The sequence below is a fragment of the Thamnophis elegans genome, chromosome 5, assembly GCF_009769535.1.
Source record: "Thamnophis elegans isolate rThaEle1 chromosome 5, rThaEle1.pri, whole genome shotgun sequence".
NCBI classification, from domain to species: Eukaryota; Metazoa; Chordata; class Lepidosauria; order Squamata; family Colubridae; genus Thamnophis; species Thamnophis elegans.
In genome coordinates, this window is record NC_045545.1 from 27,424,592 (window position 1) to 27,446,883 (window position 22,292).

At 43.1% G+C, this 22,292-nt stretch overlaps 1 protein-coding gene across 4 annotated transcripts in view; it reads left to right on the forward strand.

Annotated features, from left to right (window-relative positions):
* DOCK7 (dedicator of cytokinesis 7) overlaps nt 1-22,292 on the forward strand; it is a 147,930-nt gene that overhangs the window by 86,251 nt on the left and 39,387 nt on the right. For 3 of the 4 annotated variants that reach the window (XM_032218874.1, XM_032218871.1, XM_032218872.1), the window contains 9 exons: nt 9,396-9,565; nt 10,675-10,829; nt 11,990-12,172; nt 12,741-12,876; nt 13,618-13,714; nt 17,406-17,502; nt 19,248-19,382; nt 19,722-19,874; nt 21,205-21,363. In XM_032218874.1, coding sequence (XP_032074765.1) covers nt 9,396-9,565; nt 10,675-10,829; nt 11,990-12,172; nt 12,741-12,876; nt 13,618-13,714; nt 17,406-17,502; nt 19,248-19,382; nt 19,722-19,874; nt 21,205-21,363 — 1,285 coding nt within the window. Of the gene's footprint in view, nt 1-9,395; nt 9,566-10,674; nt 10,830-11,989; nt 12,173-12,740; nt 12,877-13,617; nt 13,715-17,405; nt 17,503-19,247; nt 19,383-19,721; nt 19,875-21,204; nt 21,364-22,292 lie in introns of those variants that run through there. The other variant, XM_032218873.1, reaches the window with a different exon arrangement.

The following is a 22,292-nucleotide window of genomic DNA, read 5'->3' on the forward strand; positions in this document are numbered from 1 at the left end:
TGACTCATATTTATGCTGATTGCAGTGTCCCAAGGTCCTTCTGATAAGCAAAGCCAATAGAAAATGCAAATGACCAGCTGTCTGCAAGGAATCCTTCCATTCCCCATCATCCAGTGAGAACTGAACTTGGATAAGAGGCGAAACATCTTCAAAGAAAAAACACAGAAGTCCAGTTGCCTCTTGAAAAAGCACTTTTGGGTCAATGGGAAAGCCATATTCACTTAACAGCCATGTTATTAACTTAACAACTGCAATGATTCACTTAACAATTCTGGCAAGAAAGGTCATAACATGGGACAGAATTCACTTAGCAACAGAAATTTTAGGTTCAGTTGTAGTCATAAGTCAAGGACTATCAGAACAGTTTACTCTCTGTAAACCGCTTAGAGAGGCCTGAAAGGCCTATGAAGCGGTATATAAGTCTACTACTGCTATTTTCAGATCAGGATAATTAAAAAGAGGAAGTAAGTAAAACAGCCACATATTTCTTAAAAGATTGAAGGGCCTTCAGCAGGGGCAACCTAGCATGATATCCTAATTACAGAAGTAAAAAATGGAATCACACCTAATGCATGGTAGTAAAGTTTGATTGCAAGACAATGTTTTCTATTCTTCCCTGTATTGTGTGGTCTATTGTCAGAAAAAATTAACTATTACTCAAGTATGAGAACCCACAGGCATCAAGAAAATCATACAAATGGAAAATACGATAAAATATGGCATCATTAGAAAGGGGTTGTTTTGTTTTAAACCAAGCTTTTATTTTCCATTAGAATAGTCTGTGGTTGAATAGTATAGTCTCATATGAAGTAATTGGGGTCAATAACTACTAACAATGAAACATGTATGTAATGGAAGAAGTGGTAGATAAATTTTAACTGACTCCATCACTCATTAATGAATAAAGCATGTAAAGCCAAAATACAGCAATTATTTCATTTCATCACTGCAAGACATGATATGTATTATTGATGCTTTTCTCCCATATATTTTTTTCCAACTGCAAAGATGACATTTCCCATTTATATTAGGGTCAGTTTTGATGAGTTATGCCCATTCATGGTTCACTTCTCTTAATATTCCTAGCAACCTTTGTCTGTAGGTTGTGATCAGTTCTAGGTCCCCATTTTCTAGAGAGAATTATCATTGGGATGCTTCATAACTAGACAAAATACCGTCGTTTATATATGTGTGATAAACCACTCAAGGAACACGTTGTGATATGGCATGGCATAAATGTTGCTTATGAATAAAGCACTGAAAAGAATAGGCAGAGACCAAGTAGTGATTTGACTGTATTTGTCACTAGAGCTTGCTCCACCTTTAGCCATTGAAGGAAGATTGGTTGCGGTAGTTTTATTCATACATAACTCACAAGTATCAAATGGTTTTGAAAATCAAAAATGCACCTATTCATACCTCTAAAATTCATGGCAAAGAACTCCAGTTTTTATTAATTCCATATTAAATTTCCATTTTGAATAGGGCTTGTTAATGAATTATCATTTAATTCTTGACTTAGATTTCAAGCTACTCAACTCAAAAGAGATATTACTTTTATAAGTACAGGTACTCCTCAGACTTATGACCACAATTTAACCCAACATATTTGGTGTTCAGTGAGTTTTGCCTCACTTTTATCATCTTTCTTGCCACAGTTGTTAAGTGAATCTCTGCAGTAGGTAAATTAGTAACCCAGTTGTTTAGTGAATCCGGCTTCCCCATTACTTGGCTTGTCAGAAGGTTCCAAAAGGTGTTCACATGATCCTGGGAGACTGCAACTGTCATAAATATGACTCAGTTGCCAAGCATCTGAATTTGAATCACATGATTATGGGGATGCTGCAAAGATCATAATTGTGAAAAAGGGTCATAAGTCACATTTTTCAGTGCCGTTGTAACTTTGAATGGTCACTAATTAAATTGTAAGTCAAGGACTACCTGTAATAAAGTTGAATGTACCAACATAAGTTAGATTTTTTTTTTCTTTCGTTATGTATGTATTCTTATCAATGTATTTTTTTTCTTGTATAACCGTGGGCCACTACAGTGGAAGGCAAGTGATGAGAATGCAACATAATAAATGAAATAGATACCAAATTGTACATATGTTTGTCCAATATTAGGAGAGAAATACAGTATATAAGAAGAAATTTGCACCATGATGTTACCATACATGTTTTTGTTTTCTTATTAACATGGGGTTGCTTTGACATCACTACTTCTTAAATAATTTGTGTTGTGCTCCAGTCTTGGTTTGTGATATTTGATAACTAAAATAAAGATAGATTACATCTGTTACTTTGGGGCTATCTCTGGTTCTGAGAGTTAACCTTTGGGAACTCTTGCTGTAGCCATCAATGGGAAAAAGTAAAAATGGGGAAGAATAGGAAGAAGCAAAGTAGTTAAAATGATCAATCATCTAAAACTGAAAGTACCAAGCACCACAAAACTCTCAGAATGACTAAATCTTATATTCTTACAAAGTATGTTGAATTAGTTTTATTTGTGGAAACTGCTGCAAGAGTAGTCCTTTTGGAAACTACCGTAGTTTCCGAAGTGAGGCATGGGAGGAGTCACACATGGGTATTAACACAGCCCTTTTGCCCTGGAGAATGAGGTAAATCTTGAGGCCACACCTCCATTCCTCCACTGACTTCCCAGATTTACTTCAGTCTCCGGCCCAGAAGGAGTGTTTTACCTGACTCTCCCTCACTTTGAAGATTTAGGATTTTTTTACAGGAATTCTTTCTAGCCTTTTACCTTAAAGAGTATTTCCTTGGATTGCTGCATCCCTTCTCGTTGTGCTCCTCGCTGCTAGCTTTTTAAGCCTCACTGCTTGCTAGCGCGTGCCCCAAGCGGCCAGATGGCCACGTAAGAGGGGCAGCAGCCTCCGAGCTGCGTGGGCTACCGGAACGGTCGAAGGATCGCTAGGAGGCCTTCGCAAGCATCGTAGATCAGAAATTTCAGCAGGATTGTCGACCAGCGTCCACAAGCCTCTCAGGAACTCGGACAACAGAGAGGCAGCCACCATCTTTGTTTCCGCCATCTTGGAGCACATGAGTGAGCGCGTGGCCGGTGTGCCTCCTACAGTCGCCGAGAGCGCTCAAAAAGCACGGACAAAGCCGGAAGAGGCTTGGAGCGGCCTATCTCCGCTGGCAATCCGGGTGGGAGCCGTAGTTTCCAGTGCTTGCCGGTATTTGGGCCATGGATTGATGGCAAGGAAGGAGCACGGAGCCTGATGAGCTTCACACACATTGAATCAAGCCGGTAGAAGAGTGAGGAGGGGGTGATCGTCTGAATCGTGAGTAACATGGCGGAGGTAGCGAGGAGAGGGGGTACTGGGCCCAGATCCCCAGGGGACTCGGACCCAGGCGAGGGGACCTCTAGGGGGGGCTCACCAGAGGGAGGTCCCCCACCAAGAGAAGCACCCTCTTCCTAGAGAAGCCTCTAGGAAGAAGACCTCCTTCTAGATAACCTTCTAGATCATGCTCCCCCCGCAGGCTCCCTATGCTGGTAGAGGCCCAGGTGGCACCTTCTGGCTCCCCTAGGAGTTCAGGCAGAGGGCACAGTTCCATATCGCCCCCTCTTTCACCTGCCCACCCATCTGAGACTAGGGGAGATCCCTTTGGGTGCAGGGCTCCCAGCACTGCAAGGCACAGGCTGGCACCACAATCTCCAGAGCCAAGGGACTTCTTACAGCCCCCAGAGCTCCATCCCTCTCTCCCAGAGCTCCCTGATAGCTTTCAGGAGGTTTTAGCCAGGGCCATAGCCCAAGGGATTGCTTTTGGGATGAAACATCAGTCCCAGGGTTCTAAACATAGGTCTTCCTGGGCCCAGCCCAGGGGTCACCAGAATCGCTCCAGGGTCTCTGCTACCAGAGAGCCCAGGTCTTCCTCCCCCTCCACTGCCAGTGAAGCTTCGGATTTAGAGGCGGGGGAGTTGAAGGAAGTGGGGTTTTCTGAAGAGGAGGACGCCCAGGTCCCTGAGGCCCCCATCATCACTGGCCTCTTTCCCCCCTCCTTGTTTAGCTCCTTACTTCGTAAGGCCAGGGCCACAACAGACCTGGATACCCCTTCAGATCCCAGGCCTATGACTACTACGCCAAGCACTAGCAGGGGCAACAAGAAGGGGCCCTTCCATAGATCACCGGTGGAGAAGGAGGAGATCCCCACTCCAGAGATGTTCCTAGAAGTGCTTAAATCCCAGTGGGTTAAGCTAGGATCCTTTCCCAACCCGGGGGGCAATGAACGGAAGTTCTATAATCTCAATTCCACCTTTGCCCAAGGTCTGCAAGTTTTCGAGGTGGACACCCCAGTCGCCACCCTAGCTTCAGCTTCGGCCGCGGTGACTGGAGACATCACCAACTGTCTTAAGGCATAAGACAAGAAGGCGGAGATCATTTTGCATAAGTCATTCCAAGCAAAAACCTGGGCCATTAGGGCAGCTGCTTCTGCATCCTTTTTCAATAGGTCTACAGCGCTGTGGCTGGAACAGCTGAAAGACAGGACCCCGGCCACGGAGGTACGACTGCTGCAGGACATCTCTAAGGTGCTGGCAGCCACGCAATTCTCAGCAGACGCCACATTGGATGCAGTTCAGTATGCTTCTCGAGCCTTGTCATCCTCTGTAGCGACCAGGCGCCTGTTGTGGTTGTGCCACTGGCAGGTGGAGTAAGTGGCTCCTGGCAGGAGCGGACTACGCCGGGGACAAGCTTTTCGGTGCCTCGCTGGATCCTATCTTGGTGGAGGACAAAAATAAATGGAAGGTCTTCGTGGCTGCGACCAGACGGTCAGATCACCGACATGCTCCTTACCCCAGGAGAATATCTTACCGCTCTCCTGACATGGATGCCCAGAATCAGAGGTACCAGACTCCCAGGTTTCATAGACAAGGGGATAGACAGTTTCCAAGAGACAGATTTAGGGGCCACCAGCAGATCAAGCGGCCCTTTCGAGGAGGGGCGGTCACCTATTCTGCAGGTTCAAGTGATCCGTTCACAAATCACCCCATCGGCGGTCGCCTCTCCCTTTTTGTGGATGCCTGGGAGCGCGTCACTTAGGATGAGTGGGTCCTCCAGACTGTTAAGCTTGGGTTACAGCTGGAGTTCCGCTTGCAGCCCCCGAATAGGTTCCGTACCTTCACCTCCTCTGCAGATCCAGCCAAATGGGTCCTTAAGGCTAAGGCCATCAGGCACCTGTTAGATATCAGGGCCATAGAGAGGGTCCCAGAAGGAGAGAGGGGTTCTGGATTCTATTCGAACCTATTCCTGGTCCCCAAGAGCTGAGGGGGGTGGAGAGCCAACTTCTCAACTCCAGAGTTGTCTACCATAGATTCAAGATGGCTTCTCTGAAATCCATCTTAGATAGCATCCGACAGGGTGATTTCCTGGCCTCCATTGACCTTACGGAGGCCTATCTTCACATCAGAATCGCTCCTGAAAATCGCAGGTTCCTTAGATTTTCCCACGATGGCAGTCATTTTCAATATAGAGCCCTTTCCTTCGGGCTGGCCTCGGCCCCCAGGACATTTACCAAGGTGCTGGCCGCGGCAGCGAGCCACCTTCCTACCTTCCCAGTCCGACTTCATTGCTACCTGGATGACATCCTTGTCCTAGCCAGGTCCCCAGACACTGCCAGGCAGGATCTGGGCCTCACCATCGACACTCAGGTCCCTGGGCTTCTCGATCAATCTCGAGAAGAGCCACCTAGTCCCATCTACCAGACTCCAACACCTAGGGTCCATTATTGATTCAGTGGCTGGGGAGGTCTTACTGTCCCAGGAACGTTGGAACAGTATCATACAGCTGGTTCATGAAATACGCAAATTACCCTCTGTCCCTGTAGTTCTCCTCTCCAGGCTCCTTGGGAAATTCATTTCTTGTATAGGGATCATGCCTTGGGCTCGCCTACACGCCAGGGAGCTTCAGTGGTTCCTGCTTCCATACCAGAGAGCCAGGACGAGCGATGCCAACTTCAAGCTTCGAGTGTCACCCCAGGTGCTGCTCTCGCTCCGTTGGTGGCTGACCCCAGCACTGGACAAGGGATCCCTCTTCAAGGAACCAGCGAGGAAAGTATTCACAACGGACGCGAGCCTGTTCGGTTGGGGAGCACACCTGGAAGCTCAGATAGCCCAGGGCTGCTGGACTCCAACAGACCTACGCAACAACATAAACTGGTTGGAGCTCAGGGCCATCCATCTGGCGCTACGTCATTTCAAGTCCACGATGACCAGTCATCATGTCCTGGTCCTGATGGACAACGTGGCAGCCAAGGCCCACGTGAACAGGTAAGGGGGCACTCATTCCAAGGCCCTTCGCGATGAGGCCCTCCAATTGGGGAACTGGGCAGAGAGGCATCTCCAGTCCATCAGAGTGGAACACATCTCCGGGACAGAGAACCAGCAAGCGGATTGGCTCAGCAGGGAGACGGTTGACAACAGAGAGTGGCAGCTCCATCCCAGCATCTTCCGGCAGATCTGCGAAAGGTTCGGGCGCCCGACGGTGGATCTCTTCACAACCCCAGCGAACGCCCAGCTACCAAGCTTTGTATCGAGGTTCCCGTCCAGGGGAGCCATGGACATGGACACCCTTCGCTGCAAATGGCCACCAGGTCTTCTCTACGCTTTTCCTCCCCTTCCACTCATCCCTGGGATTCTGAGGAAGCTAGTGTCAGAGGGAGCAGAGATGATACTAATGGCTCTCTTCTGGCCACGTCATCCCTGGCTAGCAGACCTGGTGGAGCTGTCCTCAGCTCCCCACTGGAGGATCCCCCCAGGGAGGTGTCCCTGCACCAGAGGTTTCTGGAGCATCCAGACCCGGAGTGGATCCATCTGACCACCTGGCGATTCATCGGGAACAACTAAGAGAGGCCCATTTCTCCGCAAAGGTCATTAAGACCATCGAGGTGTCCAGGAGGCAGTCCACCACTCGCATCTACAACGCCCCCTGGGTCACTTTCGTGGATTGGTGTCAAGCTAGGGACATTGTTCCAGCTGCGGCTTCTGTACCCCAAGTTCTGGACTTCCTACAGGAAGGTCTGGAGAAAGGTCTGGCCCCAGCACCCTTAGGAGACAAGTCTCTGCTCTCTCCATGGTCCTGGGTGGTCTCAACATCTGGTCCTAAGGAGCTTCCTTAAGGGAGCGGCAAATCTGAAATCCCCAGTGGTCCATTGATTCCTTACCTGGGACCTGCCCACGATCCTCCAGGCATTGATGGGGTCATGTTTCGAACCGTTCTGTCCGCAGCCCTCCAGGGATAGGGAAAGATCTTTGCACCGGTTGGACGTTAGAAGAGCCCTGCGCATCTATCTGAAGCGCTCACTGCCCTTTAGGCGTTCAGAGGCCCTCTTCGTTTTCTTTCAGGTGTCTACCCGGGGAGCCAAGGTTTCATCGACCACCATTAGCAGGTGGATCAGAGCGGCCATTTCAAAGGCGTACGAGGCACGGGGACTGCAGGTCCCAGAGGGCATCACAGCGCACTCCACAAGAAGTGCAGCCACCTCAGCAGCCTGGGCCACCCAGGCTCCCATAGAAGAGATTTGCAGGGCTGCCACCTGGTCCTCTCCCTCGCCTTTCATCAGACATTACCAGCTAGACGCTTACACCTCAGCGGAAGCGGCCTTTGGGAGGAGGGTTCTTCAGGGAGTCTTAGACTCTCGAGGGGCTCAGGCCCATTGATCCCTCCCAAGGACATCTAGCTTTGGTATGTCCCATGTGTGACTCCTCCCACGCCTCACTTTGGAAACTGTCAGTTGGTCTTACCTGAACTGCATGTTTCGAAGTTGGCGTGGGAGTAGTCACTTCCCCCCGTTAGGGTGCACCGCGCCAGGGGCCTGAGTTAGTTCAGTGGTCAGGGCCAGGCAGGAAGGATGTGTGCGTGTGCTGTCTCTGTCTCTTCCTTCCAGGTGCTCTGCTACGAACCATTGATTAATCTGGGAGGTCAGTGGAGGAATGGAAATGTGGCCTCAATATTTACCTCAGTCTCCAGGGCAAAAGGGCTGTGTTAATACCCATGTGTGACTACTCCCACGCCAACTTCGAAACATGCAGTTCAAGTAAGACCAACTGACGTTTTGCGGAATGTAAGAAGAAAAAAATTCTGCCTCTGCCTACCAGCATCCATACGTATTCATCTGGCTAGCGTCCTTAGCAAACAACCTGGTCAGCTTTAGCACATTATCCTGATTTAGCAAGAGCAGCTGATTGGCAGGTGGATCGGCCTCCTAAAATACCCCCAATCAACTGTTCCCAGTGGTGAACTTTAGCAACAGGTTCGCTAGTTGTGAGGCTGAAAATGCGATGTATGGAGGTGGCGATTGGTGGCGATGTGCTCTGATGATACCCGCAGCCTTGAACAGGTTTGATATAGAGAGTTTGGAGGCTGAAAACGCGAGGTGCAGAGGCCAAAAACACAAGGCACTGGGGGAGGAGGAATCTGTGGCAATCCCTGCAGCCTAGAACAAATCTAAAACGCAACGCGCAGAGGCTGAAGGGTGGAGGCCAACGGGTGGGCAGGGCTACATTCAGTGTATAAGACACACCTAATTTTTTACCCTCTTTTAGAGGGGAAAGAAGTGTGTCTTACACTCTAAAAAATACAGTATACTCATTTAATCTGCAGAAGAATGTCTAATTAAGTTCTTGGTGTATGCCTTGGTGTCTGAAATAACTTTGTATTTCAAAAATAAATCTGAAACAGAATGTAATCAACTTAGAAATATTTTTAATTATAATTCCATATATGGGCTTGCTCCATGTCTGAGATGTGAGTTTCTCTTAGTATAAAGTCTTAAATGCTTAGATAGAAATTCCTGTAATTCTTAATCTTATTTTATGACTTATATACCATGTTGACTGTTGCATTTAATATTTGTATAATATTTTAGTAATGATTAGTACTTTTAAAATGATGGAGTGCATTTGGTTATTTAAATTAAGGAAACATTGAAAATTTTTAAAAAATTCTAATGATGTTTATAAATTATTTGTACATTTTCTGCTCCTCCCCTCTTTCCCCTTTTTTTCATTTTTGGTTTGTGTATCTTCTTTTTCTCTCCTTTTTCATAAATGTGCATCATAAAATTAATAATTTATCTGCAGATCAGTTTATATATTAACCACTGTCTACATTTTGTGTCTGGAGCTAAAGACGCAGAATCAGGTGGCTAATATTAGCTTATTTTGCATATTCTAACAGGTTAATTCTAATTCTGCAATATTTTTGCAACTTTGTTTCAGATTAGCTAAATAAAGGGTAAGGTGAAATTGAAAAAAATCATAAAATAAGGGATATAATTGAAAGTCAAATTTGTGAGTGTGCATATATGTGTGTTTACTATCCATAGCTTCTCTAAAACTATTAACTCATCCTACTGTCTCTTTTTTTTAAAAAATAGTTTGTTTGGATTGCATAAGAAAGTCATCAACATGGTACACAATTTGCTATCTAGCCATGACTCCGACCCACGGTACTCTGACCCACAAGTAAAGGCCAGGGTGGCTACTCTATACTTGCCTCTGATTGGAGTGATCATGGAGAGTGTGCCCCAGCTGTATGATTTCACAGGTATTTGGTATGCTAACCCATTAACTGCACTGCTACCTGAATATTGCATTTAGTTAAAGCAGCAAATTGTGTTTTTTTTAAAGAGTTTCTAAACTGCATCCAAAAGCTTGAATGTGTGCTTGAAATGTCTATTTGCCTTTGCAATTCCACATCAAACACACAGTGAATCATTGCAGTAAGTAAGTTAGTAACCGAGTTATTAAGTGAATTTGGGTTCCCCATTGACTACTTGTCAGAAGGTTTCAAAAGGGGATCACATAACCTTGGGACCCTGCAAGGCTCATAAGTATGATTCAGTTGCCAAGCGTCTGAATTTTGATCATGTGACCATGAGAATGCTGGTCATAAGCATGAAATACGATCATGAAACACCTTTTTTCAGCGCCGTTGTAATTTTGAACAGTCACTAAACGAACTATTGTAAATCAAGGATTACCTGCAGAATAGGAAATGAATGTATGGTGTATAGGTAGTCCTTGACTTATACGCCCTTGTTTAGTGACTGTTCAAAGTTACAAAGATACTGGAAAAAAAGTGACATGATCAGTTTTTCATACTCATGAACTTGCAACATCCTCAGGATGATCAAAATACAGACGCTTGGCAGCTGGCATGTATTTATGACTATTGCAGTTTTCCAGGATCATGTGATCACCTTTTGTGATCTTCTGACAAGCAAAGACCTACTAGAGTCACTTGTGTGATGGGGAGTTACATAAATTGGACAAAAAAAAAAAAGTGACATCATTCTTTCATCCATTTAAAAATGATTACTTAAACATTCTAGAATCCCCAAATACCTGAAAGGATGTGTCACCAAAGGCTAATACCTATTGCTGCCCTCCCAGAGTGCAGGTCCCTCCCTACTGCTTTTAAGTACAAATTCTGCTGTAATGTTAGAAATAATTAGGATGGGTTTATTTTAATTTGAATTAGACTAGATGGCTAAAATGAACCTTTCTGATTGGGATCCTGAGGGTTATTTATATGCCATCTAATGCAAAAACTTTTCTGTGTTTTGCTATTAAGTGTCTGTGCTTTGCTATTAAGTGTATTAAAGCAACCGCATTAATGTTTCATTTCATTGAAATTGGGCTGTTTTGCTACAGAAAGTCATAACCAGCGTGGAAGACCAAGCTGTGTCGCAGTGGAGGATTGTGAAAGTGAGGGTGGGAACATGATCAGTCAGACAGTTGCTATGGCCATTGCAGGAACCCCTGTCCCACAGCTCACGCGGCCTACCAGTTTTCTCCTCACATCAACGGTACAAAAACATCATCCTTCAATAGACCTATGTACAAATAAATATTTGGGAATCTGCATTCATGAAACAACAAGACTGGGTGAAAGCCATGTCATGAAATGATGCCAATATTCTTACATATTTCATGGAAACTAAAGAATGACTAGGGGAAGATGATAATACTGGAATATGATTGTTTTGGTTCTTTGGGAAAGTATAGCACAATAATGCGATACTATGGTGCTTTAAGACAGTGCATCAAAATATAACTATCTATGGAGATTTTCAATCATCCAGGTTATGACTCTCCCAAATGTACTTTTTTCAAAAGGCAACTGGACTTAATTTTCTTTGTTTTTCCTTGAAAACGTTTCACTTCAGAACTAAAGAAGCTTCTTGGATGAGAAGCGAAATATCTTCAGGGAAAAACAAAGTCCAGTTGCCTTTTGAAAAAAGCACCTTTGGGGTGATCAAGATATAACATTTTTCTTCCCATTTTGAAACTTGTCAAAACACTTATCCATGGATTAGCAGCATATATTAAAATTTCACCTAGATTAGTAAAACATAATATAATATAAATGTTAAAAACATCTATGTTCAGACACCAATGTCTAGGCTATCCAAGCATTGAATCTCAGCATCATTTAGTCATGAGCCAAGGTGGCGCAGTGGTTAAATGCAGCACTGCAGGCTACTGCTAGATCAGCAGTTCAGCGGTTCAAATCTCACCGGCTCAGGGTTGACTCAGCCTTCCATCCTTCCGAGGTGGGTAAAATGAGGACCCAGATTGTTGGGGGCAATATGCTGACTCTCTGTAAACCGCTTAGAGAGGCCTGAAAGGCCTATGAAGCGGTATATAAGTCTACTGCTAAAATTTATATTTTTAAAAAAGAAATCAGTTATCGCTTATCGCTGGCCACAATGTGATGTATAGTTTGACATGGGACCCCACAGTCACACTGAGGATGGATACTGTGACCCATTTATACAGAGTCTAGTAGATTCTCTACACCTTATAAGTTAATACTAAGCAGGATGGCATTAGGTCTATCTGAATAGCTTGCATCCCTTTTTTTGATATCTGCAAAAGCACATAACAATGTTCTTTGGTTAGACTAGATTTATTTCAGGACCAAGCTGGTAACCATAGTTTTGATCTGTTCTATCTTTGAATCCAGGGCAGCAGGCAACATTCAACATTTTCAGCTGATTCCAGTCGAAACCTTTTGATCTGCCTCCTATGGGTCCTGAAGAATGCTGACGAAAGTGTTCTGCAGAAATGGTTCACAGATCTCTCTGTGTTGCAGCTCAATCGCTTGTTGGATTTGCTTTATCTTTGCATTTCCTGCTTTGAATATAAGGTAAATCAACACTGCCTACTGTGTTTTCCCCAAAATAAGACCCTTGCCACCAAAAAGGCACCAAGTCTTACTTTTGGGGGGGGAGTTGTCCACTGACTCACCTCACTTAGGCTCATTGCCCCCAGCCTTTTTTTTTTTTTTTTTTGCTATCAGAGGCCTTCAGGAACTTCTGCATTGGGCAAGGCAAGCAAGGCTTTCCTGAAGGCCTCTGTAGCCGATAACAGAGCTCCTCTCAGTGGAGTGGAGCGCAGGCGCTGTATGCGCCGTGCGCGAAAGCGCCAAAGACTTACAATCAGATAAGGAGCTCGGGCGGGTGGGCCCTCCGGAGTACCATACTGGAATGGTATCCGGTGTTCCAGGCAGGCTCCGGTATGCCCGTACTGGGGCATACTGCCTGCAACCCACCACTGCTCTGGATGAAACAAGGCCAACTCTGCTTTCTCCTCTAACATTGCTTGCATTTTACAGGCCCTCCCATCTTTTTAATATTTATTTTTAGAAAGAACCTCTAATCTTTAGAAAGACAATGTTCTGCTTTTATATTCTTATCCTTTTGTGAACCATCTAGGGAAAGAAAGTGTTTGAAAGAATGAATAGTCTGACTTTTAAGAAGTCAAAAGATATGCGGGCCAAACTTGAAGAAGCTATACTTGGGAGCATTGGGGCCAGGCAAGAAATGGTACGAAGAAGCAGAGGACAATTGGGTGAGTGGACTAGTTCTTTTATAGTTTAAAGAAGAAGTGTTCCTATTCATGCATTATCTCTTACAACCAGGCGTGGGCAATTAATTTTCCAAAGGGGGCACGTGAAAAACTGGGACTGTTGTGCTGGGCTGAACCACTAGGGCTGTGAAGATATGTAGGTCTGCATGCATGTATATACATAAATTGAAAGAAAAAGTTGCCTTCAAAATAAAAGCAATTCACATGGGCCAGACAGGGACAGCCAAAGGGTTGGATGTCGGCCTGGGAGCCATAAAATGCTGAAGTCCATTTGTTAATATCTACACATGATCAAAACATGCACGCAAATACACACACAATAGATGGATGGATGGATGGATGGATGGATGGATGGATAATCCTTTCCCTATGTCATGGAGGAAGTCCTCGTCATTGTACTAAGTTATACCTGGGAAACTGAACAGTAATATTTACCAGAATTAATTATTGGTTGGCAAAGGTAAAGATTTCTCCTGTCCAGTCTGTCTGACTCTCAAGGGACAATGCTCCTCTCTGTTTCTTAGCCCAGGGAGCTTCAGCTTTGTCTGAAGACATTCTGTGGCCATGTGACCAGCAAAGCATTACCTTCCCACCAAAGTGGTACCTACTTATCTACTCACACTTGCATGCTTTCGAACTGCTAGTGACAGGAATTGCATGGGGTCAGTTGTCCTATTTTGAATTGCTTTGTAGCCCCATATTAAATATTACAATTCCCTGCAGAAAGAAGTCCTTCTGGAAGTGCTTTTGGAAGTCAAGAGAACCTGAGGTGGCGAAAGGACATGACACATTGGAGGCAGAACACTGAAAAACTGGACAAGTAATGCCATCTTTTCCTAATAGGTTAATAGATTGAGCACCTGGCCTAGAGTACATGGAGACTTTGTTGTCTCTTTTGAAGTTTAGCGGGCTACAATATGGACAGATTTAGATACTGATTAAGCAAGGATTTCTCACATTATGGCTTTGAAAGGGGTTAGATGCCTATGCAAGCTACGTCTAAAGCAATTTTATTCCCATGTATCTGGGAATAAGATGTTGAATTCAGTGAGACTTCTGAATAGATTATATTCAGTTGGATTATATTAAGTTACACTATTACAAGTAGTCCTTGACTTATGACCACAATTGAGCCCAAAATTGTTGCTAAGTAAGACATCTGTTAAGTGAATTTTGCCCCATTTTATGACCTTTCCTGCCACAATTGTTAAGTGAATCATTCTGGTTGTTAAGGTAGTAACCTGGTTGTTAAGTGAATCTGGCTTCCCCATTGACTTTGCTTGTCAGAAGGTCGCAAAAGGGGATCACGTGACTCTGGGACAGTGTGACCATCATAAATATGTAAATATGAGTCAGTTGACATTGTCTGAATTTTGATCAAATGACCGTGGGGATATTGCAAAGATCATAACTGTGAATAACAGTCATAAGTCATTTTTTTTCAATGTTGTAACTTCAAGTGCTCAATAAATAAACTGTTGCAAGTTGAGGACTACCAGTATAAGAAAGTAATCTTTGCTGTAGTAAAAACTGATATTACATCCTATTACAGTGATGCCAAAAGCGGGGGGAGCACAGAGGGGTCGTTCGTGGGCATGCCACATCCATAATGCTATACGCATGACCCTAGTGCGCATGTGTGCACATCCAGCGCTCCCTCCCATTTTTGGCGTGCTTTTTTGGCCCTCCCCAGGCTCTAGAGGCTTTATAGGAGCCAGGGGAGGGTGAAAAGGGCCTCCCTCATCCCCTCCGGAGGCCCTCCAGGGGCTTCAGGAGTTTATCTGAAGCCTTTGGAGCACAAAAAACTGGCCCCACAGGCAAACCAGAAGTTCAGAAACAGACTTCTGGTTTGCTTGTAGGGTCGGTTTTAGCCCTACGGAGCTTCAGGGGCCTTCAGGAAGCTTCCCTGAAGGCTCCGGAGGGCAAAAAACGACCCTATGAGGAAACCGGAAGTGACTTCAAGGAAGCCTCCGGAGGGCGAAAAATGGCATCAAAAGAAGGCCAAAGTCAGCTGGCCAGCACACACATGCACGCTGGCCAGCTGACAGGGCAACGCCTTGGGTTCCCTGACAAATGGCTCCGCGTGCCACAGGTTCGCCATCATGGTCCTATTAGATACAGCCAAGAGCCATAAATTGTACATGCAGGAAATATATATGTCATCGATCACTTAGTCCATTAGTGTATTCTGGAGTTTAAAAGTTGCTTCTTTCCTACCCTAATCCATGACTTTAATTATTTTTCTACATGTGCTGTATTTTTAGAAGCCACAAACCAATCAGGTATTGTAGCATTGGTATCCTGCTATGGGTTTTATTTTGTTTTGTTTTTCAGTTGTCACTTTGTACCTTTGCCTATTTTGTTATTGCAGCTGTGTTTTTTGATGCTTTGCAGAGGTTTTATATGCCTGTGTGTTACTGCAGTAATTGTTATATCAGGAATTGTTGGAATTTGAAACCTTGGGGTTAATTAGCTGTAAAATGTATAGCTTTGCCTGGCTGGCTGGCTGGCATGCTTTATATCCCCAGATCCTGGTAGACTGAGATGCTTTGCAGAAGTTATTTTGTGAAATAATTTGGCTATAAAAAGAGAGTGTGTACATCCTGCTTCAAAAAAATTTCCTGTTTTGTAGCACGAGGCATGTCTGTATTCTTATGTGATTATTGCACATCTAGCATATGGTCTCGCAATCCCTTAACACCTCTGATAAGGGTCATAAACAGCTCTGTATGCCAAATGAATTGTAACTTTAATACTTTGTAATTTGCTGTAGATGAGATTCTGGAAAAAATTGACAAGAGAGCCCAGGGGCCCTGCCATAGACCACTACCAGTGGGGGAATCTACTACTGTGCCAAGGGCTAAATTAGCTCTGAGGATATTCCACAAGGATTGTATGATGTCATAGGACATATTTATTTATAAGAAATGTATTTTTCTGCTGGAACAATATTTATGCTATAGACTACATAATTAATAAATCTGTTGCCATGATCTGGGTAAATCTTGCAGCAGTTAAAAGTGGTAGATGGAGATTAAAACAATCTGTTATGCATGAAAACTCGAGAAAGACACAGTGGGTAAGGAAATCAGCTCTTCTTTCTCTGCCCCAGAATAATTGAGTTAAAGGAGATTTTAAAAGTGAGTGATCACAATATATTTAGAACCCGAGTTACTAACTAATTTCTGAAAACAATTTTCTTGACCACAGAAACATTAATTTTAAAGCCAAACACACAAAAAAGTATTGCAGAGCCACTCAAAAGGAATGCTGTAATATCTGAACACCAGGTTCATGTCGATGTGGATTTGAGCCAGTCTTGATAGTTTCCAGATATGTGATCTTCAACTTCCAGAATTCTCAGCAATGGCTGTAGTTTCATAAGACCAATAGAAGGCAGTCTCCACTTTACCCTGCTTTTCTTCTGAGCTATTTAGCATTGACATTCCACAGACAACAGTATATCACACTGCTCCAAACGAGTTGCAATTCGTTTGGAGCAGTGTGATATACTATTTGTGAGGAATCATTATCAGATTTTTAAAAACAGGCATCATTTAAGAATAGGATAGCAAAACAAAGATACCTGCCAGATGTACATTTCCATTTTTACTACCCAGATGTTTTAGAAAGACACTTATTCACACAGCACCACCCTGTGTTCACAATATGAAATATGGAAAACCATTTTCACTGTTACAAATAACTTGTTGGGGGTTTTGTTGATCTTTAAAGAGACTTAAAATTGTATTGACATAATGGTTACACTTTTAAACATTCTTTTCAGATAAAGAAACAGTGGATACCATTTAGTCTTTTGACGTAGTAGGAAAACTAAAAGAAAAACATCACTATATAAGGCATGGTGGGATGAGGAATATAAAATAATCATCCTTGTGCTTTAAAAACAAAGTCTGGGAATGTTTTAACAGTCCCAATAACATCAGAAGCGGTTGCAAAAACAATTCCGTGAAGCTATAACTGGGTTGTTTCCAAAGCAACATTTGAAAGAATAGTGGATTAATGAAAACCTAAATTATACTGTAATTATGTAAAAACCTATTAACAGATGCAGCAAAAAGATTGCTTCCACTGTGGAAACACGTCAGCTTTCTGGTTCCATTTCAGTTAAAATATTATCCCATTTAGGTTGGCCATTATCCATTTAAGCCAATAATTTGTATTTTTTCATCTCTGTGCGTACACATTTGCCTGTATTTTATTTGTATTTGCCAGAAAAAAATGTTTCTTCAAAATAGCTAGGTTATTGGTCCATCTAGCCCAATTTTACTCCTTGGAGATGCAGTTCTACAGCATCTTGAAATACCATGCACGATTTAAAAACTGCATAAAGACAACAAGAAATAGATTAGTTGTTTTATTTTCTCCTTTTTTGAACTATTTTTATATTTTAGGAGGCATGCTATTTTCCAAGCAGATTGACATTTGCTTTCCTTTATTTTTTGTCTTGAAGGAACATAGATTTTTAGTGTTTGTTTTATTTCTACCAGGTCCCGGGCAGAGATTGAACATGAAGCACTTATTGATGGTAACTTGGCAACAGAAGCCAATCTCATCATATTGGATACTTTAGAGATAATTGTGCAGGTGAGGATGCTAAGGAATATTTGACATAATTTCTAATGACCTGAATGCAACATGTATTGTTTTTCTGTACTGTACAAAAAATAATATTTCAGAATACCTCCTACAAAAGCATATTGCAAATCGATCAACATCACAGCTAGCTTTGTAGATAAGCCAATCATTGATACTAACTTGCTACTAGGAAAGCTACGTTTCTTAAGCAACCACAGAAATATGAGAGTTTCATCTTCCATGCAAAACTAAAGAGTAAAGAGGACTACCTTGGTGGCAAAGGGGAAGATCTGTTACATAAGCAACTAAGAGGGAAACATTACTTGGGTCCAATTGATGGGAGTAAATTTTTTGTCCTGGTTTATGAAGGTTCAGACTTATGGGGCATCTTGCCAAGGCCAGTGAGACAGTCTTCTGTCACATAGATTCATGAAGACCTTATGCTCCACCATGTTCATTATACCAGTAGGTAAAAGTCCCTTCCTTTATCTGCAACCAATATAGAAACTGAGTGAAATATAATTTCCACGTGTGCATGCGTGGAGGCGGGGCGTTTGGGGTGCATGCACAGGAGGCTCACAAATTGTATTTTGGGGGTACTCACTCCAGAAAAGGTTAGCCATCACTGCCATAGGTTAATATTATTCAAGGATACAAGAGACCCATGGTGTGGATTAGTAAATTTGTGCAACAGTGCACGGGTATGTGGAAGAGGCACAGCATAGGTTAAGGAGAGAGCAAGAGAGTGATGTGTCATGAGTTGGGTGCGAGGGGATATGTGGATAGCTGGTGCAAAACAAGTGTAGAAGAACTGGTGTGGGAGACTTACCCCAGTGCCTTGTGGGGTTCCCTGCCAGTTTTCCCACTGAATTTCTGGAGAAGTCAACAGAGAAGATGGCAAATATCAATTATTATTGCGAAGCACTGTAACTGGTTGCAAGTGTGCCAAGCTCCCAGACTGCAGTCACTTGATCGGGATATGTGTAATGTGCTGGGACAATGGGAACTCTGAGGACTCTGAGGACCATTCATTCAGTGCCATCATAACTTTGAATGAATAGTGATAGGTCAATTATTGTTTTATATAATCCTTCCAATCTGGCAGGATTGCAACGGTTCTCATGTATGAGAGTCGCAGGCCCAACAGGCTAAGAAATGTTTGAACATAAATTGAAAGGAAGTTTGATGAAATTTCCTCTGTTTTTATTATTCATTTGTTTTATCAGTTTGCTTCCTTGTAAATAACAATTCCCGCAATTTATATTTATTAGCCAAATATTTCCATATTGTTGGGAATTCTTCTCAAGAAAATACACATAAGATTAAAAACGTATCAATGTTCTCTCCCTCCTTGCTGTAGAATATAATCTTTTGAGTTTTTAATCATCAAGCTTCTCAGTTTTTTAGCCTCTGGGGCAGTGTTTTCTCAAACTCGGCAAGTTTAAGATGCATGGACTGCAACTCCCAGAATTCCTCAATTAGTCTAACACTGCTCTGGGGGATAGGTTTGCGTGTTGTTGAAGATCTGCTTCAGTCCTCTTCAGCATATGCTTCAGAATGCATAGGGCTAGTTTTATTGAGTATGCTTGGTATTTCTCATAACGGCTCTTTGAGAATGATAGGCCCATTTCAGCCCTTGTGACTGGGCTACAGACGCCTCAGAATGAGGATTAGCTTTTCATTGTGCATTTACCGCACTTCACTTTAAAATGATTTTTTGACTGCTTCTGATGCCCTGTTGTCTTTGGCTACAGACTGTTTCGGTGACTGAATCCAAGGAAAGTATTCTTGGTGGGGTACTGAAGGCTCTTCTACATAGCATGGCCTGCAATCAAAGTGCTCTTTATCTCCAGCATTGCTTTGCTACTCAAAGAGCTTTAGTCTCAAAGGTGAGTGTTTTGAAAATAGAGTACCGAGTGAGGAGGTTTTATTTAATTTTGGAACTGAGACTGACTAATCTAAATTCAATAGCTCAAAGTAAGTTACTATTTCATGTCACTCTTGAATGAATTTACTTTGCACCCGGGACAGCTTTGGTTCCATAGTTTCTGCTAGCAAAACACAACTGAAGGCTTGCTTTACTTGGACTGGTGAGCAGGTGATCCCAGGAGGGATGAGAGCAGATAATTAGCATTATAGTGCAAATAAAGTAGAATCATCCTGACATTTGCAGCGCTCATTGTTTCTAGCTTTTTTTGAACGATGTGCCTCTTATCCTGCCATTTTAGTTCCCAGAACTGCTGTTTGAAGAAGAGACTGAGCAATGTGCCGATCTATGCCTTCGACTCCTGCGCCACTGCAGCAGTAGCATTAGCACGATTCGATCCCACGCCAGTGCCTCTTTGTATCTCCTCATGAGGCAAAACTTTGAGATTGGGAATGTAAGTACATTATTTCTGAAAGCACACAGATTATCTAAATCAGCGGTCCCCAATCTTTGCGGCTTGGCCGCCTGGCTGTGTGGGGGGAGAGGGGAACCGGGCTGCGCAAGTGGTGGACCAATGTGCATGTCTGCAGCTCAAATTACACAAGTTGCATTGCGGGTGCATGTGAGTGGCCCACCACTCACTGGCCCAGCATTCGTGGCCTGGTTCTGAATAGGGGACCCCTGATCTAAATTGTGGGATGTTTGGAATTATGGAAGGAGGAACATCTCCTCTAAAATGAGAATTTCGGTAGCCTTGTGCTGATCAAAAGGCTTGTATCAGAGTTAATGAATATCAAGTACCGTATGTTTCGGAGTATAAGATGCACTAGAGTATAAGACACACCTTAGTTTTTGGTGAGGAAAATAGGAAAAAAAAATTACCTACCAGGTATTCATCTGGCTAGCTTCCTTAGTCTGGTCAGCTTCAGCACATACTGTAGGTTTCCTGGTTTTGAGCACATGTGCGTGTACTTTTTATCCCCTGGTTGGGGATAAAAACAGCTTCTAAAGCACAGCTGATCATCAGAGAGAGAAGCAATGAGAGAAGCAGGCAAAGCACAGAAGATCGCTTCACTCGTTAGCGCCTCGTTAGGGCTGAAAAACAGCTTCGAAAGCACCGCTGATTGGAGAGAGTAGCAATGAGAAAAGCAGGCAAAGCACAGAAGATCGCTTTACCTGGTAAGCTTCAAAAAAGCTACATCGGGAGTATAAGAAGCACCCAAATTTTCAGCCTCTTTTTTGTGGGGGCGGGAGAGTGCATCTTATACTCTGAAAAATCTCTTGCCTTCTCTGTCACAGTGCCTCCTCTCTGAAATATCATCCCCCTGTCTATATAGCTCCCACCCTGATGATATTCCAAATCCCAGCTATTCTCCCCAGCCATGGGATAGGGAGGTTTTGAAGCTAGCTTCAAGGCTGGCTCAGGCCTTAATGGCCCATTGACACAAGTGGGGAGCAGAATTTTTGCCTCTCTTGAGTTTCTATTTCTTCTTTTAGGGGAAATATTCTGCTTTTTTAATATTTCCTAAAATATTTCATTTTTCTAGGAGAGGGCTGGGTTTTAACTTCCTACACTTTCATTTGCCTACTGTCACCAAATTTAATAGTTCAGTCTTAGAGAACATGGGGTACTAGGAGAAAGAGTGTTGGGGGGCTTTGGTTCAGACAAGGCCTCTAACAGGAATATTTTCTTTTTTGGGTTTACGAAATTTATGAAGCTTTTGTTTTTGAGAAACTATTCTTATTAACAGATTAATGACTTAGCAGTAATTTGTCTGTTTCAGAACTTTGCTAGAGTGAAAATGCAGGTAACTATGTCACTCTCATCTCTGGTGGGAACATCTCAAAATTTTAATGAAGAGTTTCTGAGACGTTCTCTGAAGACCATTTTGACTTATGCTGAAGAGGATCTGGAATTGAAGGAGACAACCTTCCCTGATCAGGTTAGAGAAAATGATCACTCAGCAGGGAAAAGTAGAAGTCACCTTTGCTTAATGACCATTCAAAATTATGACCGACTCCCAAAAAATTACTTAATAACATCCTCAAAGTTGTGTGTGCTACACAGACCCCACCCCTGTGGCCATGTGATTGCATTGGTGGACTTGGCAGCCAGCTTGCATTTATGACCAATCGCAGCATCCTGCAGTCATATCACAGCTACTTGGGATGTTTCTTGCTGGTTTTCAGTCAAAATATGCCCATCAGGGTGAATGGATTCACTTAACGATCATCTGGTTCACTTAACAACCATATGAGTCATTGAACAAACACAGTAATTCAGTTTATGACCTTAGTAAAATCAATCATAAAATTGAGCCATTAACAATCACAACAACTGAAGACCAAAATATCAGAGTCAATTGTGATTATTTGTTTCATTTATTAAATTTATTTGCCACCCATCTCACTCTTGAAATGACTGTTATTAAGTGAGGACTATCTATAAGTGTATTTAATTCCTTAGAGACATCTTGTATCAATATTTAAGAGCTTGGTGCTTTGACAAAATTGTAAGTAAAGAACCGTAAAGCTACTTCATGCTTGCTTTAAATCACAATGTAGCTCACTCCAATACCAGTTCTACAGGCCCTCTGATACATACAACAGTTAGAATAAGTACTTTCTGTGCATGTGCAGGCATTTTTTTAAGCTTTTGCAATTGCTGGGCTGTAGGAAATTATGCAAAGCAGCTTATTAATGGTAATCAGATTGTCTGTTTGCTTTGATAAGGTAAACGCACTATGAAGCAACTTGTTCAGACAAATCAAAGCTGCCCTTCACATATGGAAATGCTCAATTTTCAGTCTACGTGCTTTTAGATTTGGTGAAAAAAACAAGTATTTTCTCCAGTGCGCTGCTTGGAGAGTCC